This window comes from Salvelinus fontinalis, chromosome 38 (genome assembly GCF_029448725.1).
Source record: "Salvelinus fontinalis isolate EN_2023a chromosome 38, ASM2944872v1, whole genome shotgun sequence".
In the NCBI taxonomy this organism is placed as follows: domain Eukaryota; kingdom Metazoa; phylum Chordata; class Actinopteri; order Salmoniformes; family Salmonidae; genus Salvelinus; species Salvelinus fontinalis.
In genome coordinates this window covers 5,540,618-5,558,620 of record NC_074702.1, presented here as the reverse complement: position 1 = coordinate 5,558,620, position 18,003 = coordinate 5,540,618, and the positions used below count along the sequence as shown (strand labels likewise).

At 48.3% G+C, this 18,003-nt stretch overlaps 1 protein-coding gene across 4 annotated transcripts in view; it reads right to left on the bottom strand.

Moving 5' to 3' along the window:
• LOC129837804 (kinesin-like protein KIF13A) overlaps positions 1-18,003 on the bottom strand; it is a 201,680-nt gene that overhangs the window by 12,309 nt on the left and 171,368 nt on the right. For 3 of the 4 annotated variants that reach the window (XM_055904246.1, XM_055904250.1, XM_055904248.1), the window contains 6 exons: positions 12,794-12,918; positions 11,754-11,930; positions 11,210-11,302; positions 8,921-9,073; positions 8,603-8,680; positions 585-635 (listed from right to left, as the gene is read on the bottom strand). In XM_055904246.1, the coding sequence (XP_055760221.1) occupies positions 585-635; positions 8,603-8,680; positions 8,921-9,073; positions 11,210-11,302; positions 11,754-11,930; positions 12,794-12,918 (677 nt within the window). The remainder of the gene's footprint in view (positions 1-584; positions 636-8,602; positions 8,681-8,920; positions 9,074-11,209; positions 11,303-11,753; positions 11,931-12,793; positions 12,919-18,003) is intronic. The other variant, XM_055904249.1, reaches the window with a different exon arrangement.

Genomic DNA, 18,003 nt, shown 5'->3' with positions numbered 1-18,003 from the left:
AGCCAATCAGGTCTGTTTACAATAATGAACCATCCTACTGTACTGTACCTTCCAGTCTACATCCTCCCAGCCAATCAGGTCTGTTTATAATAATGAACCCTCCTACTGTACTGTACCTTCCAGTCTCCATCCTCCCAGCCAATCAGGTCTGTTTATAATAATGAACCTACTGTACTGTACCTTCCAGTCTCCATCCTCCCAGCCAATCAGGTCTGTTTATAATAATGAACCATCCTACTGTACTGTACCTTCCAGTCTCCATCCTCCCAGCCAATCAGGTCTGTTTATAATAATGAACCATCCTACTGTACTGTACCTTCCAGTCTCCATCCTCCCAGCCAATCAGGTCTGTTTATAATAATGAACCATCCTACTGTACTGTACCTTCCAGTCTCCATCCTCCCAGCCAATCAGGTCTGTTTATAATAATGAACCATCCTACTGTACTGTACCTTCCAGTCTCCATCCTCCCAGCCAATCAGGTCTGTTTATAATAATGAACCTACTGTACTGTACCTTCCAGTCTCCATCCTCCCAGCCAATCAGGTCTGTTTATAATAATGAACCATCCTACTGTACTGTACCTTCCAGTCTCCATCCTCCCAGCCAATCAGATCTGTTATGCTGCAGGAAGTCTAGAAGACAACAGCAAGCGATCACTAATTCTCACTGACACATTTCTGTCTTACGTGCTGTACGTTGGGGGTGCTGGTGTGTGTGTGTGTGTGTGTCTTACGTGCTGTACGTTGGGGGTGCTGGTGTGTGTGTGTGTGTCTTACGTGCTGTACGTTGGGGGTGCTGGTGTGTGTGTGTGTGTGTGTCTTACGTGCTGTACGTTGGGGGTGCTGGTGTGTGTGTGTGTGTCTTACGTGCTGTACGTTGGGGGTGCTGGTGTGTGTGTGTGTGTCTTACGTGCTGTACGTTGGGGGTGCTGGTGTGTGTGTGTGTGTCTTACGTGCTGTACGTTGGGGGTGCTGGTGTGTGTGTGTGTGTGTGTCTTACGTGCTGTACGTTGGGGGTGCTGGTGTGTGTGTGTGTGTCTTACGTGCTGTACGTTGGGGGTGCTGGTGTGTGTGTGTGTGTCTTACGTGCTGTACGTTGGGGGTGCTGGTGTGTGTGTGTGTGTCTTACGTGCTGTACGTTGGGGGTGCTGGTGTGTGTGTGTGTGTGTGTCTTACGTGCTGTACGTTGGGGGTGCTGGTGTGTGTGTGTGTGTCTTACGTGCTGTACGTTGGGGGTGCTGGTGTGTGTGTGTGTGTCTTACGTGCTGTACGTTGGGGGTGCTGGTGTGTGTGTGTGTGTGTGTCTTACGTGCTGTACGTTGGGGGTGCTGGTGTGTGTGTGTGTGTCTTACGTGCTGTACGTTGGGGGTGCTGGTGTGTGTGTGTGTGTGTCTTACGTGCTGTACGTTGGGGGTGCTGGTGTGTGTGTGTGTGTCTTACGTGCTGTACGTTGGGGGTGCTGGTGTGTGTGTGTGTGTGTCTTACGTGCTGTACGTTGGGGGTGCTGGTGTGTGTGTGTGTGTCTTACGTGCTGTACGTTGGGGGTGCTGGTGTGTGTGTGTGTGTGTCTTACGTGCTGTACGTTGGGGGTGCTGGTGTGTGTGTGTGTGTCTTACGTGCTGTACGTTGGGGGTGCTGGTGTGTGTGTGTGTCTTACGTGCTGTACGTTGGGGGTGCTGGTGTGTGTGTGTGTGTCTTACGTGCTGTACGTTGGGGGTGCTGGTGTGTGTGTGTGTGTCTTACGTGCTGTACGTTGGGGGTGCTGGTGTGTGTGTGTGTGTCTTACGTGCTGTACGTTGGGGGTGCTGGTGTGTGTGTGTGTGTGTCTTACGTGCTGTACGTTGGGGGTGCTGGTGTGTGTGTGTGTCTTACGTGCTGTACGTTGGGGGTGCTGGTGTGTGTGTGTGTGTGTCTTACGTGCTGTACGTTGGGGGTGCTGGTGTGTGTGTGTGTGTGTCTTACGTGCTGTACGTTGGGGGTGCTGGTGTGTGTGTGTGTGTGTCTTACGTGCTGTACGTTGGGGGTGCTGGTGTGTGTGTGTGTGTGTGTGTCTTACGTGCTGTATGTTGGGGGTGCTGGTGTGTGTGTGTGTCTTACGTGCTGTACGTTGGGGGTGCTGGTGTGTGTGTGTGTCTTACGTGCTGTACGTTGGGGGTGCTGGTGTGTGTGTGTGTCTTACGTGCTGTACGTTGGGGGTGCTGGTGTGTGTGTGTGTGTGTGTCTTACGTGCTGTACGTTGGGGGTGCTGGTGTGTGTGTGTGTGTGTGTCTTACGTGCTGTACGTTGGCGGTGCTGGTGTGTGTGTGTGTGTGTGTCTTACGTGCTGTACGTTGGGGGTGCTGGTGTGTGTGTGTGTCTTACGTGCTGTACGTTGGGGGTGCTGGTGTGTGTGTGTGTGTCTTACGTGCTGTACGTTGGGGGTGCTGGTGTGTGTGTGTGTGTGTGTCTTACGTGCTGTACGTTGGGGGTGCTGGTGTGTGTGTGTGTGTGTGTCTTACGTGCTGTACGTTGGGGGTGCTGGTGTGTGTGTGTGTCTTACGTGCTGTACGTTGGGGGTGCTGGTGTGTGTGTGTGTGTGTGTCTTACGTGCTGTACGTTGGGGGTGCTGGTGTGTGTGTGTGTGTCTTACGTGCTGTACGTTGGGGGTGCTGGTGTGTGTGTGTGTGTGTGTCTTACGTGCTGTACGTTGGGGGTGCTGGTGTGTGTGTGTGTCTTACGTGCTGTACGTTGGGGGTGCTGGTGTGTGTGTGTGTCTTACGTGCTGTACGTTGGGGGTGCTGGTGTGTGTGTGTGTGTGTGTCTTACGTGCTGTATGTTGGGGGTGCTGGTGTGTGTGTGTGTCTTACGTGCTGTACGTTGGGGGTGCTGGTGTGTGTGTGTGTGTCTTACGTGCTGTACGTTGGGGGTGCTGGTGTGTGTGTGTGTCTTACGTGCTGTACGTTGGGGGTGCTGGTGTGTGTGTGTGTGTGTGTCTTACGTGCTGTACGTTGGGGGTGCTGGTGTGTGTGTGTGTCTTACGTGCTGTATGTTGGGGGTGCTGGTGTGTGTGTGTGTGTGTGTCTTACGTGCTGTACGTTGGGGGTGCTGGTGTGTGTGTGTGTGTGTGTCTTACGTGCTGTACGTTGGGGGTGCTGGTGTGTGTGTGTGTGTGTGTCTTACGTGCTGTACGTTGGGGGTGCTGGTGTGTGTGTGTGTCTTACGTGCTGTATGTTGGGGGTGCTGGTGTGTGTGTGTGTGTGTGTCTTACGTGCTGTACGTTGGGGGTGCTGGTGTGTGTGTGTGTGTGTGTCTTACGTGCTGTACGTTGGGGGTGCTGGTGTGTGTGTGTGTGTGTGTCTTACGTGCTGTACGTTGGGGGTGCTGGTGTGTGTGTGTGTGTGTGTCTTACGTGCTGTACGTTGGGGGTGCTGGTGTGTGTGTGTGTGTGTGTCTTACGTGCTGTACGTTGGGGGTGCTGGTGTGTGTGTGTGTGTGTGTCTTACGTGCTGTACGTTGGGGGTGCTGGTGTGTGTGTGTGTCTTACGTGCTGTACGTTGGGGGTGCTGGTGTGTGTGTGTGTCTTACGTGCTGTACGTTGGGGGTGCTGGTGTGTGTGTGTGTGTGTGTCTTACGTGCTGTACGTTGGCGGTGCTGGTGTGTGTGTGTGTGTCTTACGTGCTGTATGTTGGGGGTGCTGGTGTGTGTGTGTGTCTTACGTGCTGTACGTTGGGGGTGCTGGTGTGTGTGTGTGTGTCTTACGTGCTGTACGTTGGGGGTGCTGGTGTGTGTGTGTCTTACGTGCTGTACGTTGGGGGTGCTGGTGTGTGTGTGTGTGTGTGTCTTACGTGCTGTACGTTGGGGGTGCTGGTGTGTGTGTGTGTCTTACGTGCTGTATGTTGGGGGTGCTGGTGTGTGTGTGTGTGTGTGTCTTACGTGCTGTACGTTGGGGGTGCTGGTGTGTGTGTGTGTGTGTGTCTTACGTGCTGTACGTTGGGGGTGCTGGTGTGTGTGTGTGTGTGTGTCTTACGTGCTGTACGTTGGGGGTGCTGGTGTGTGTGTGTGTGTGTGTCTTACGTGCTGTACGTTGGGGGTGCTGGTGTGTGTGTGTGTGTGTGTCTTACGTGCTGTACGTTGGGGGTGCTGGTGTGTGTGTGTGTGTGTGTCTTACGTGCTGTACGTTGGGGGTGCTGGTGTGTGTGTGTGTCTTACGTGCTGTACGTTGGGGGTGCTGGTGTGTGTGTGTGTCTTACGTGCTGTACGTTGGGGGTGCTGGTGTGTGTGTGTGTCTTACGTGCTGTACGTTGGCGGTGCTGGTGTGTGTGTGTGTGTCTTACGTGCTGTATGTTGGGGGTGCTGGTGTGTGTGTGTGTCTTACGTGCTGTACGTTGGGGGTGCTGGTGTGTGTGTGTGTGTGTGTCTTACGTGCTGTACGTTGGGGGTGCTGGTGTGTGTGTGTGTGTCTTACGTGCTGTACGTTGGGGGTGCTGGTGTGTGTGTGTGTGTGTGTGTCTTACGTGCTGTACGTTGGGGGTGCTGGTGTGTGTGTGTGTGTCTTACGTGCTGTACGTTGGGGGTGCTGGTGTGTGTGTGTGTGTCTTACGTGCTGTACGTTGGGGGTGCTGGTGTGTGTGTGTGTGTCTTACGTGCTGTACGTTGGGGGTGCTGGTGTGTGTGTGTGTGTGTGTGTCTTACGTGCTGTACGTTGGGGGTGCTGGTGTGTGTGTGTGTGTCTTACGTGCTGTACGTTGGGGGTGCTGGTGTGTGTGTGTGTGTCTTACGTGCTGTACGTTGGGGGTGCTGGTGTGTGTGTGTGTGTCTTACGTGCTGTACGTTGGGGGTGCTGGTGTGTGTGTGTGTGTGTGTCTTACGTGCTGTACGTTGGGGGTGCTGGTGTGTGTGTGTGTGTCTTACGTGCTGTACGTTGGGGGTGCTGGTGTGTGTGTGTGTGTGTCTTACGTGCTGTACGTTGGGGGTGCTGGTGTGTGTGTGTGTGTCTTACGTGCTGTACGTTGGGGGTGCTGGTGTGTGTGTGTGTGTCTTACGTGCTGTACGTTGGGGGTGCTGGTGTGTGTGTGTGTGTGTCTTACGTGCTGTACGTTGGGGGTGCTGGTGTGTGTGTGTGTGTCTTACGTGCTGTACGTTGGGGGTGCTGGTGTGTGTGTGTGTCTTACGTGCTGTACGTTGGGGGTGCTGGTGTGTGTGTGTGTGTCTTACGTGCTGTACGTTGGGGGTGCTGGTGTGTGTGTGTGTCTTACGTGCTGTACGTTGGGGGTGCTGGTGTGTGTGTGTGTGTCTTACGTGCTGTACGTTGGGGGTGCTGGTGTGTGTGTGTGTCTTACGTGCTGTACGTTGGGGGTGCTGGTGTGTGTGTGTGTGTCTTACGTGCTGTACGTTGGGGGTGCTGGTGTGTGTGTGTGTGTCTTACGTGCTGTACGTTGGGGGTGCTGGTGTGTGTGTGTGTGTCTTACGTGCTGTACGTTGGGGGTGCTGGTGTGTGTGTGTGTGTGTCTTACGTGCTGTACGTTGGGGGTGCTGGTGTGTGTGTGTGTCTTACGTGCTGTACGTTGGGGGTGCTGGTGTGTGTGTGTGTGTGTCTTACGTGCTGTACGTTGGGGGTGCTGGTGTGTGTGTGTGTGTGTCTTACGTGCTGTACGTTGGGGGTGCTGGTGTGTGTGTGTGTGTGTCTTACGTGCTGTACGTTGGGGGTGCTGGTGTGTGTGTGTGTGTGTGTGTCTTACGTGCTGTATGTTGGGGGTGCTGGTGTGTGTGTGTGTCTTACGTGCTGTACGTTGGGGGTGCTGGTGTGTGTGTGTGTCTTACGTGCTGTACGTTGGGGGTGCTGGTGTGTGTGTGTGTCTTACGTGCTGTACGTTGGGGGTGCTGGTGTGTGTGTGTGTGTGTGTCTTACGTGCTGTACGTTGGGGGTGCTGGTGTGTGTGTGTGTGTGTGTCTTACGTGCTGTACGTTGGCGGTGCTGGTGTGTGTGTGTGTGTGTGTCTTACGTGCTGTACGTTGGGGGTGCTGGTGTGTGTGTGTGTCTTACGTGCTGTATGTTGGGGGTGCTGGTGTGTGTGTGTGTGTCTTACGTGCTGTACGTTGGGGGTGCTGGTGTGTGTGTGTGTGTGTGTCTTACGTGCTGTACGTTGGGGGTGCTGGTGTGTGTGTGTGTGTGTGTCTTACGTGCTGTACGTTGGGGGTGCTGGTGTGTGTGTGTGTCTTACGTGCTGTACGTTGGGGGTGCTGGTGTGTGTGTGTGTGTGTGTCTTACGTGCTGTACGTTGGGGGTGCTGGTGTGTGTGTGTGTGTCTTACGTGCTGTACGTTGGGGGTGCTGGTGTGTGTGTGTGTGTGTGTCTTACGTGCTGTACGTTGGGGGTGCTGGTGTGTGTGTGTGTCTTACGTGCTGTACGTTGGGGGTGCTGGTGTGTGTGTGTGTCTTACGTGCTGTACGTTGGGGGTGCTGGTGTGTGTGTGTGTGTGTGTCTTACGTGCTGTATGTTGGGGGTGCTGGTGTGTGTGTGTGTCTTACGTGCTGTACGTTGGGGGTGCTGGTGTGTGTGTGTGTGTCTTACGTGCTGTACGTTGGGGGTGCTGGTGTGTGTGTGTGTCTTACGTGCTGTACGTTGGGGGTGCTGGTGTGTGTGTGTGTGTGTGTCTTACGTGCTGTACGTTGGGGGTGCTGGTGTGTGTGTGTGTCTTACGTGCTGTATGTTGGGGGTGCTGGTGTGTGTGTGTGTGTGTGTCTTACGTGCTGTACGTTGGGGGTGCTGGTGTGTGTGTGTGTGTGTGTCTTACGTGCTGTACGTTGGGGGTGCTGGTGTGTGTGTGTGTGTGTGTCTTACGTGCTGTACGTTGGGGGTGCTGGTGTGTGTGTGTGTCTTACGTGCTGTATGTTGGGGGTGCTGGTGTGTGTGTGTGTGTGTGTCTTACGTGCTGTACGTTGGGGGTGCTGGTGTGTGTGTGTGTGTGTGTCTTACGTGCTGTACGTTGGGGGTGCTGGTGTGTGTGTGTGTGTCTTACGTGCTGTACGTTGGGGGTGCTGGTGTGTGTGTGTGTGTGTGTCTTACGTGCTGTACGTTGGGGGTGCTGGTGTGTGTGTGTGTGTGTGTCTTACGTGCTGTACGTTGGGGGTGCTGGTGTGTGTGTGTGTGTGTGTCTTACGTGCTGTACGTTGGGGGTGCTGGTGTGTGTGTGTGTCTTACGTGCTGTACGTTGGGGGTGCTGGTGTGTGTGTGTGTCTTACGTGCTGTACGTTGGGGGTGCTGGTGTGTGTGTGTGTGTGTGTCTTACGTGCTGTACGTTGGCGGTGCTGGTGTGTGTGTGTGTGTCTTACGTGCTGTATGTTGGGGGTGCTGGTGTGTGTGTGTGTCTTACGTGCTGTACGTTGGGGGTGCTGGTGTGTGTGTGTGTGTGTGTCTTACGTGCTGTACGTTGGGGGTGCTGGTGTGTGTGTGTCTTACGTGCTGTACGTTGGGGGTGCTGGTGTGTGTGTGTGTGTGTGTCTTACGTGCTGTACGTTGGGGGTGCTGGTGTGTGTGTGTGTCTTACGTGCTGTATGTTGGGGGTGCTGGTGTGTGTGTGTGTGTGTGTCTTACGTGCTGTACGTTGGGGGTGCTGGTGTGTGTGTGTGTGTGTGTCTTACGTGCTGTACGTTGGGGGTGCTGGTGTGTGTGTGTGTGTGTGTCTTACGTGCTGTACGTTGGGGGTGCTGGTGTGTGTGTGTGTGTGTGTCTTACGTGCTGTACGTTGGGGGTGCTGGTGTGTGTGTGTGTGTGTGTCTTACGTGCTGTACGTTGGGGGTGCTGGTGTGTGTGTGTGTGTGTGTCTTACGTGCTGTACGTTGGGGGTGCTGGTGTGTGTGTGTGTCTTACGTGCTGTACGTTGGGGGTGCTGGTGTGTGTGTGTGTCTTACGTGCTGTACGTTGGGGGTGCTGGTGTGTGTGTGTGTGTGTGTCTTACGTGCTGTACGTTGGCGGTGCTGGTGTGTGTGTGTGTGTCTTACGTGCTGTATGTTGGGGGTGCTGGTGTGTGTGTGTGTCTTACGTGCTGTACGTTGGGGGTGCTGGTGTGTGTGTGTGTGTGTGTCTTACGTGCTGTACGTTGGGGGTGCTGGTGTGTGTGTGTGTGTCTTACGTGCTGTATGTTGGGGGTGCTGGTGTGTGTGTGTGTCTTACGTGCTGTACGTTGGGGGTGCTGGTGTGTGTGTGTGTGTGTGTCTTACGTGCTGTACGTTGGCGGTGCTGGTGTGTGTGTGTGTGTGTGTCTTACGTGCTGTATGTTGGGGGTGCTGGTGTGTGTGTGTGTCTTACGTGCTGTACGTTGGGGGTGCTGGTGTGTGTGTGTGTGTGTGTCTTACGTGCTGTACGTTGGCGGTGCTGGTGTGTGTGTGTGTGTGTGTCTTACGTGCTGTATGTTGGGTGTGCTGGTGTGTGTGTGTGTCTTACGTGCTGTACGTTGGGGGTGCTGGTGTGTGTGTGTGTGTGTCTTACGTGCTGTACGTTGGGGGTGCTGGTGTGTGTGTGTGTGTCTTACGTGCTGTACGTTGGGGGTGCTGGTGTGTGTGTGTGTGTGTCTTACGTGCTGTACGTTGGGGGTGCTGGTGTGTGTGTGTGTGTGTCTTACGTGCTGTACGTTGGGGGTGCTGAAGCTCCTTCTGATGTTTCTCCCTTTAACAGACAGAGCTTCCTTCACCGTCACCGCCTGATGACATCAATCAAACAAACTTTATTGTCCCCAGAGAGAAATGTGGATGGCAGTGATCCATCTAGAAACTGCCGTTACACAAACCACACAGGATTCACACACATCTAAACTCATGGACGAAAATAACATAATTTACCATGTGTAACAGCAAGAGGCAGTACGATTCAACAGCGTGAACTGTGTGTGTGTGTAGTGTGTGAATTGTGTGTGTGTGAAGTGTGTGTGTGTGAGAGGCACCTGTCTGAGTCTCTCCAGGCTCAGTATATTCTCCACCTCCAGAAGTCCTCTGGTGTATTGCTCTATGTAGGTCTGTCCATCCTGACTCTCCTCACCGTCTGCCCTCGCTGCCATCAGGGCCAGAGTCTCTCTCTCCTCAGGCTCCTCAGACGCCTGAATACAACATTATCATATTACAATACAAGACAACATTATCATATTACAATACAACACAATATTATCATATTACAATACAACACAATATTATCATATTACAATACAACACAATATTATCATATTACAATACAACACAATATTATCATATTACAATACAACACAATATTATCATATTACAATACAACACAATATTATCATATTACAATACAACACAATATTATCATATTACAATACAACACAATATTATCATATTACAATACAACCCAATATTTGTCACGCCCTGACCTTAGAGAGCCCTGTTATGTTATTCTCTATATGTTGATTAGGTCAGGGTGTGACTAGGGTGGGTACTCTAGTTTTTGTATATCTATGTTAGCTTTTTCTTTGTTGGCCTAGTATGGTTCCCAATCAGAGGCAGCTGTCTATCGTTGTCTCTGATTGGGGATCATACTTAGGCAGCCCTTTTTCCCAACTTCAGTTGTGGGATCTTGTCTTTGTTTGGTTGCATGTATTTTGCAAGAAGAAGGTTTTCGTTCGTTGTGTTGTTTATTGTTTTTTTCGCTGGTTCACATTTAAATACAGTATGATGAACCCAAATCACGCTGCGCCTTGGTCTACCCTTAACGACGAACGTTACAATATCATCATATTAATATACAACACAATATGATATATTACAATACAACACAATATGATTATATTATAAGAGAGTTAACCAAACTGTGTCCTAGGGTGGTAAAGCTGTCTAAGAAAGTTAACCAAACTGTGTCCTAGGGTGGTATAGCTGTCTAAGAAAGTTAACCAAACTGTGTCCTAGGGTGGTAAAGCTGTCTAAGAAAGTTAACCAAACTGTGTCCTAGGGTGGTAAAGCTGTCTATGAGAGTTAACCAAACGGTGTCCTAGGGTGGTATAGCTGTCTTAGAAAGTTAAACAAACTGTGTCCTAGGGTGGTAAAGCTGTCTAAGAGAGTTTACCAAACTGTGTCCTAGGGTGGTAAAGCTGTCTAAGAAAGTTAACCAAACTGTGTCCTAGGGTGGTAAAGCTGTCTAAGAAAGTTAACCAAACTGTGTCCTAGGGTGGTAAAGCTGTCTAAGAAAGTTAACCAAACTGTGTCCTAGGGTGGTAAAGCTGTCTAAGAAAGTTAACCAAACTGTGTCCTAGGGTGGTATAGCTATCTATGAGAGTTAACCAAACTGTGTCCTAGGGTGGTAAAGCTGTCTAAGAGAGTTTACCAAACTGTGTCCTAGGGTGGTAAAGCTGTCTAAGAGAGTTTACCAAACTGTGTCCTAGGGTGGTAAAGCTGTCTAAGAAAGTTAACCAAACTGTGTCCTAGGGTGGTAAAGCTGTCTAAGAAAGTTAACCAAACTGTGTCCTAGGGTGGTATAGCTGTCTAAGAGATTTAACAATGTAGTCATGTTATTTTCTACTCCCTGTATATAGATAGCCATGTTATTTTCTACTTCCTGTATATAGCCATGTTATTTTCTATTCCCTGTATATAGCCATGTTATTTTCTACTTCCTGTATATAGCCATGTTATTTTCTACTTCCTGTATATAGCCATGTTATTTCCTAATTCCTGTATATAGCCATGTTATTTTCTACTTCCTGTATATAGCCATGTTATTTCCTAATTCCTGTATATAGCCATGTTATTTTCTACTTCCTGTATATAGATAACCATGTTATTTGTACTTGTTATTTGTACTTGTTATTCACTGTCACAATGTTTTATTTTATCTTTAATTCTGCATTGTTGGAAAAGGACCCGTAAGGAAGCATTTCACAGTTAGTCTACACCTGTTGTCTACCAACATGTGACACATAACCTTTGACTTGATATAAAATACAACCTGTCCTATTAAATAAACCTAAAACATGTGAGAAGGAGGACTCCCTCACTCCTTAAAAAAAATGAATGAACAATACTTTTATTTTACCATTATCTCTGGAAACCAAAAATGGAAATAAAAATAGTTTGTAACTTTATTTGGATACTAGTCCCCTGCAGATGGTTTAGACTAGTTATTGTTGGTATATTTAACACACTGACATCACACAGTAACAGTGAAGCTGTTTACCTTTGGTATATTTAACACACTGACGTCACACAGTAACAGTGAGGCTGTTTACCTTTGGTATATTTGACAGGATCTCATAGGTGACTCCACAGGAGTACAGTGTGTTCTTCAAGGACATCCGTCTCTTCAGACTCTGGGTGAAGCTCTACGGCAGAGAAAAATAACATGGAATAAAAAAAGACTATATTTTAAGGCATCCTCATGAAAGCCTGCCTGTTCTGCACATTGAGTAAGAGGCTGCAAGACAGAGAGAGTTACAGGGCCGGATTCCCGGACAGAGGTGAAACCCAGTCCTAGCATGCCTGTTAGTCAGGACTAGGCTTAATCTGGGTCGGGGAAACCGGGCTGTTTCTCAAATCTAATCTAATTATGTGCTGTCAGCCATGTCAGTAGTCACCAGGCCGGTCAGTGCTGTTTGTTGTAGATGTTGACAGATGTTTGTCTGTCTGTCAGTCTGTGTGTGTGTCTGTCTGTCAGTCTGTGTGTCAGTCTGTGTGTGTGTCTGTCAGTCTGTGTGTGTGTGTGTGTCTGTCAGTCTGTGTGTGTGTGTGTCTGTCAGTCTGTGTGTGTGTGTCTCCAGTCCAGTCAGTGCAGACCTGTTTGTTGTAGATGTTGACAGCGATCCTCTTGCGGACCACCAGTTCCATGGAGGCAGGATGGCTGAGCTGCACCGTGGCTTTAATGATCACGTAGATACGCTCGTTGGGTGACGTCACGCGGTTTAGGTGCACAGAGTCGTGGATGGATGAGTCCCAGGAGCACACCACTGACACCTGGTGGCAGGAGGACAGATGACAGGAGGTATTTACACGCTACACTGCACGGTGGAAAACACTCACAACTATTATTCTTAGGGTTGCAAAATTCCAGTAAGTTTCCCAAAATTATTCTCAGGTTTCACAAAATCCTGATTGGAGGACTTCTGGGTTTCCTGCATATTTCCTCCTGATTGCGGAAATCTTCCAACCAGGATTTCTGGAAAATGGGAAGTGGCCAGTGCACGCGCGCACACTCCCTCTTGTACAGCTAACCTTGTGGGGACACACAATTCAGTCTAATTCAAAATCAAATTTCCCCTAACCCCTAACCCCTAACCCGTACTTTTACCCTGACCTAACCTTAACCTTAAACCTAACCCTAGCTCCTAACCTTAACCCTAAATCTAACCCTAGTTCCTAACCCTAGCTCCTAACCCTAAACTTAGCTCCTATCCCTAGTTCCTAAACCTAAACCTAGCTCCTAACCCTAGTTCCTAAACCTAACCCTAGCTCCTAACCATAACCCTAGCTCCTAACCTTAACTTAACCTTAACCCTAAACCTAACCCTAGCTCCTAACCCTAAACCTAACCCTAGCTCCTAACCCTAAACCCAACCCTAGCTCCTAACCCTAAACCTAACCCTAGCTCTTAACGCTAAACCTAGATCCTAACCCTAGCTCCTAACCCTTAACGTAACCTTAACCCTAAACCCCATAGAAATAGCATTTGACCTCGTGGGGACCAACAAAATGTTCCCAGTAGGTCAGAAAAAAATTTGCTCCCCACAATATTTTTTTGTGGGACTTCTGGTCCCCACAAGAATAGTTAAACACATCCACACACACACACACAGACACACACACACACAGTACTCTACCTCGTCATCACTGTGTCTGATGATTGGCAGGTAGAAAAACTGGCTGCCGTGCTCCTTGGGCAGGATAGAGTTAACCCCGGCAGCGTTGGGTCCCGTTAACTGTTGATTCACTGTCAGGTTGTCTGCTGGAGAGGTGACAGAGACACACAGAGTCTGATGTTAGATCATGTTAACTGTTGATTCACTTTCAGGTTGTCTGCTGTAGAGGTGACAGAGACACACAGAGTCTGATGTTAGATCATGTTAACTGTTGATTCACTGTCAGGTTGCTGTAGAGGTGACAGAGACACACAGAGTCTGATGTTAGATCATGTTAACTGTTGATTCACTGTCAGGTTGTCTGCTGTAGAGGTGACAGAGACACACAGAGTCTGATGTTAGATCATGTTAACTGTTGATTCACTGTCAGGTTGTCTGTTGGAGAGGTGACAGAGACACACAGAGTCTGATGTTAGATCATGTTAACTGTTGATTCACTGTCAGGTTGTCTGTTGGAGAGGTGACAGAGACACACAGAGTCTGATGTTAGATCATGTTAACTGTTGATTCACTGTCAGGTTGTCTGCTGGAGAGGTGACAGAGACACACAGAGTCTGATGTTAGATCATGTTAACTGTTGATTCACTGTCAGGTTGCTGTAGAGGTGACAGAGACACACAGAGTCTGATGTTAGATCATGTTAACTGTTGATTCACTGTCAGGTTGTCTGCTGTAGAGGTGACAGAGACACACAGAGTCTGATGTTAGATCATGTTAACTGTTGATTCACTGTCAGGTTGCTGTAGAGGTGACAGAGACACACAGAGTCTGATGTTAGATCATGTTAACTGTTGATTCACTGTCAGGTTGTCTGCTGTAGAGGTGACAGAGACACAGAGTCTGATGTTAGATCCTGTTAACTGTTGATTCACTGTCAGGTTGCTGTAGAGGTGACAGAGACACACAGAGTCTGATGTTAGATCCTGTTAACTGTTGATTCACTGTCAGGTTGTCTGCTGTAGAGGTGACAGAGACACAGAGTCTGATGTTAGATCATATTAACTGTTGATTCACTGTCAGGTTGCTGTAGAGGTGACAGAGACACACAGAGTCTGATGTTAGATCATATTAACTGTTGATTCACTGTCAGGTTGCTGTAGAGGTGACAGAGACACAGAGTCTGATGTTAGATCATGTTAACTGTTGATTCACTGTCAGGTTGCTGTAGAGGTGACAGAGACACACAGAGTCTGATGTTAGATCATGTTAACTGTTGATTCACTGTCAGGTTGTCTGCTGTAGAGGTGACAGAGACACACAGAGTCTGATGTTAGATCATGTTAACTGTTGATTCACTGTCAGGTTGCTGTAGAGGTGACAGAGACACAGAGTCTGATGTTAGATCATATTAACTGTTGATTCACTGTCAGGTTGCTGGAGAGGTGACAGTGACACAGAGTCTGATGTTAGATCATGTTAACTGTTGATTCACTGTCAGGTTGCTGTAGAGGTGACAGAGACACACAGAGTCTGATGTTAGATCATGTTAACTGTTGATTCACTGTCAGGTTGCTGTAGAGGTGACAGAGACACACAGAGTCTGATGTTAGATCATGTTAACTGTTGATTCACTGTCAGGTTGCTGTAGAGGTGACAGAGACACACAGAGTCTGATGTTAGATCATGTTAACTGTTGATTCACTGTCAGGTTGCTGTAGAGGTGACAGAGACACACAGAGTCTGATGTTAGATCATGTTAACTGTTGATTCACTGTCAGGTTGTCTGTTGGAGAGGTGACAGAGACACACAGAGTCTGATGTTAGATCCTGTTAACTGTTGATTCACTGTCAGGTTGTCTGCTGGAGAGGTGACAGAGACACACAGAGTCTGATGTTAGATCCTGTTAACTGTTGATTCACTGTCAGGTTGCTGGAGAGGTGACAGAGACACAGAGTCTGATGTTAGATCCTGTTAACTGTTGATTCACTGTCAGGTTGCTGGAGAGGTGACAGAGACACAGAGTCTGATGTTAGATCATGTTAACTGTTGATTCACTGTCAGGTTGCTGTAGAGGTGACAGAGACACACAGAGTCTGATGTTAGATCCTGTTAACTGTTGATTCACTGTCAGGTTGTCTGCTGTAGAGGTGACAGAGACACAGAGTCTGATGTTAGATCATGTTAACTGTTGATTCACTGTCAGGTTGTCTGCTGTAGAGGTGACAGAGACACAGAGTCTGATGTTAGATCATGTTAACTGTTGATTCACTGTCAGGTTGCTGTAGAGGTGACAGAGACACACAGAGTCTGATGTTAGATCCTGTTAACTGTTGATTCACTGTCAGGTTGTCTGCTGGAGAGGTGACAGAGACACACAGAGTCTGATGTTAGATCCTGTTAACTGTTGATTCACTGTCAGGTTGCTGTAGAGGTGACAGAGACACACAGAGTCTGATGTTAGATCATGTTAACTGTTGATTCACTGTCAGGTTGCTGTAGAGGTGACAGAGACACAGAGTCTGATGTTAGATCATGTTAACTGTTGATTCACTGTCAGGTTGTCTGCTGTAGAGGTGACAGAGACACAGAGTCTGATGTTAGATCATGTTAACTGTTGATTCACTGTCAGGTTGCTGTAGAGGTGACAGAGACACAGAGTCTGATGTTAGATCATGTTAACTGTTGATTCACTGTCAGGTTGCTGTAGAGGTGACAGAGACACACAGAGTCTGATGTTAGATCATGTTAACTGTTGATTCACTGTCAGGTTGCTGTAGAGGTGACAGAGACACACAGAGTCTGATGTTAGATCCTGTTAACTGTTGATTCACTGTCAGGTTGTCTGCTGGAGAGGTGACAGAGACACACAGAGTCTGATGTTAGATCCTGTTAACTGTTGATTCACTGTCAGGTTGCTGTAGAGGTGACAGAGACACACAGAGTCTGATGTTAGATCATGTTAACTGTTGATTCACTGTCAGGTTGCTGTAGAGGTGACAGAGACACAGAGTCTGATGTTAGATCATGTTAACTGTTGATTCACTGTCAGGTTGTCTGCTGTAGAGGTGACAGAGACACAGAGTCTGATGTTAGATCATGTTAACTGTTGATTCACTGTCAGGTTGCTGTAGAGGTGACAGAGACACAGAGTCTGATGTTAGATCATGTTAACTGTTGATTCACTGTCAGGTTGCTGTAGAGGTGACAGAGACACACAGAGTCTGATGTTAGATCATGTTAACTGTTGATTCACTGTCAGGTTGTCTGCTGGAGAGGTGACAGAGACACACAGAGTCTGATGTTAGATCATGTTAACTGTTGATTCACTGTCAGGTTGCTGTAGAGGTGACAGAGACACAGAGTCTGATGTTAGATCATGTTAACTGTTGATTCACTGTCAGGTTGTCTGCTGTAGAGGTGACAGAGACACAGAGTCTGATGTTAGATCATGTTAACTGTTGATTCACTGTCAGGTTGCTGTAGAGGTGACAGAGACACAGAGTCTGATGTTAGATCATGTTAACTGTTGATTCACTGTCAGGTTGCTGTAGAGGTGACAGAGACACACAGAGTCTGATGTTAGATCATGTTAACTGTTGATTCACTGTCAGGTTGCTGGAGAGGTGACAGAGACACACAGAGTCTGATGTTAGATCCTGTTAACTGTTGATTCACTGTCAGGTTGTCTGCTGGAGAGGTGACAGAGACACAGAGTCTGATGTTAGATCATGTTAACTGTTGATTCACTGTCAGGTTGCTGTAGAGGTGACAGAGACACACAGAGTCTGATGTTAGATCATGTTAACTGTTGATTCACTGTCAGGTTGTCTGCTGGAGAGGTGACAGAGACACAGAGTCTGATGTTAGATCATGTTAACTGTTGATTCACTGTCAGGTTGCTGTAGAGGTGACAGAGACACACAGAGTCTGATGTTAGATCATGTTAACTGTTGATTCACTGTCAGGTTGCTGGAGAGGTGACAGAGACACACAGAGTCTGATGTTAGATCATGTTAACTGTTGATTCACTGTCAGGTTGCTGTAGAGGTGACAGAGACACAGAGTCTGATGTTAGATCATGTTAACTGTTGATTCACTGTCAGGTTGTCTGCTGGAGAGGTGACAGAGACACAGAGTCTGATGTTAGATCATGTTAACTGTTGATTCACTGTCAGGTTGCTGTAGAGGTGACAGAGACACACAGAGTGTGATGTTAGATCCTGTTAACTGTTGATTCACTGTCAGGTTGCTGTAGAGGTGACAGAGACACACAGAGTCTGATGTTAGATCATGTTAACTGTTGATTCACTGTCAGGTTGCTGTAGAGGTGACAGAGACACAGAGTCTGATGTTAGATCATGTTAACTGTTGATTCACTGTCAGGTTGTCTGCTGGAGAGGTGACAGAGACACAGAGTCTGATGTTAGATCATGTTAACTGTTGATTCACTGTCAGGTTGCTGTAGAGGTGACAGAGACACACAGAGTCTGATGTTAGATCATGTTAACTGTTGATTCACTGTCAGGTTGTCTGCTGTAGAGGTGACAGAGACACACAGAGTCTGATGTTAGATCCTGTTAACTGTTGATTCACTGTCAGGTTGCTGTAGAGGTGACAGAGACACACAGAGTCTGATGTTAGATCATGTTAACTGTTGATTCACTGTCAGGTTGTCTGCTGGAGAGGTGACAGAGACACAGAGTCTGATGTTAGATCATGTTAACTGTTGATTCACTGTCAGGTTGCTGTAGAGGTGACAGAGACACACAGAGTCTGATGTTAGATCCTGTTAACTGTTGATTCACTGTCAGGTTGCTGTAGAGGTGACAGAGACACACAGAGTCTGATGTTAGATCATGTTAACTGTTGATTCACTGTCAGGTTGCTGTAGAGGTGACAGAGACACAGAGTCTGATGTTAGATCATGTTAACTGTTGATTCACTGTCAGGTTGTCTGCTGGAGAGGTGACAGAGACACAGAGTCTGATGTTAGATCATGTTAACTGTTGATTCACTGTCAGGTTGCTGTAGAGGTGACAGAGACACACAGAGTCTGATGTTAGATCATGTTAACTGTTGATTCACTGTCAGGTTGTCTGCTGTAGAGGTGACAGAGACACACAGAGTCTGATGTTAGATCCTGTTAACTGTTGATTCACTGTCAGGTTGCTGTAGAGGTGACAGAGACACACAGAGTCTGATGTTAGATCATGTTAACTGTTGATTCACT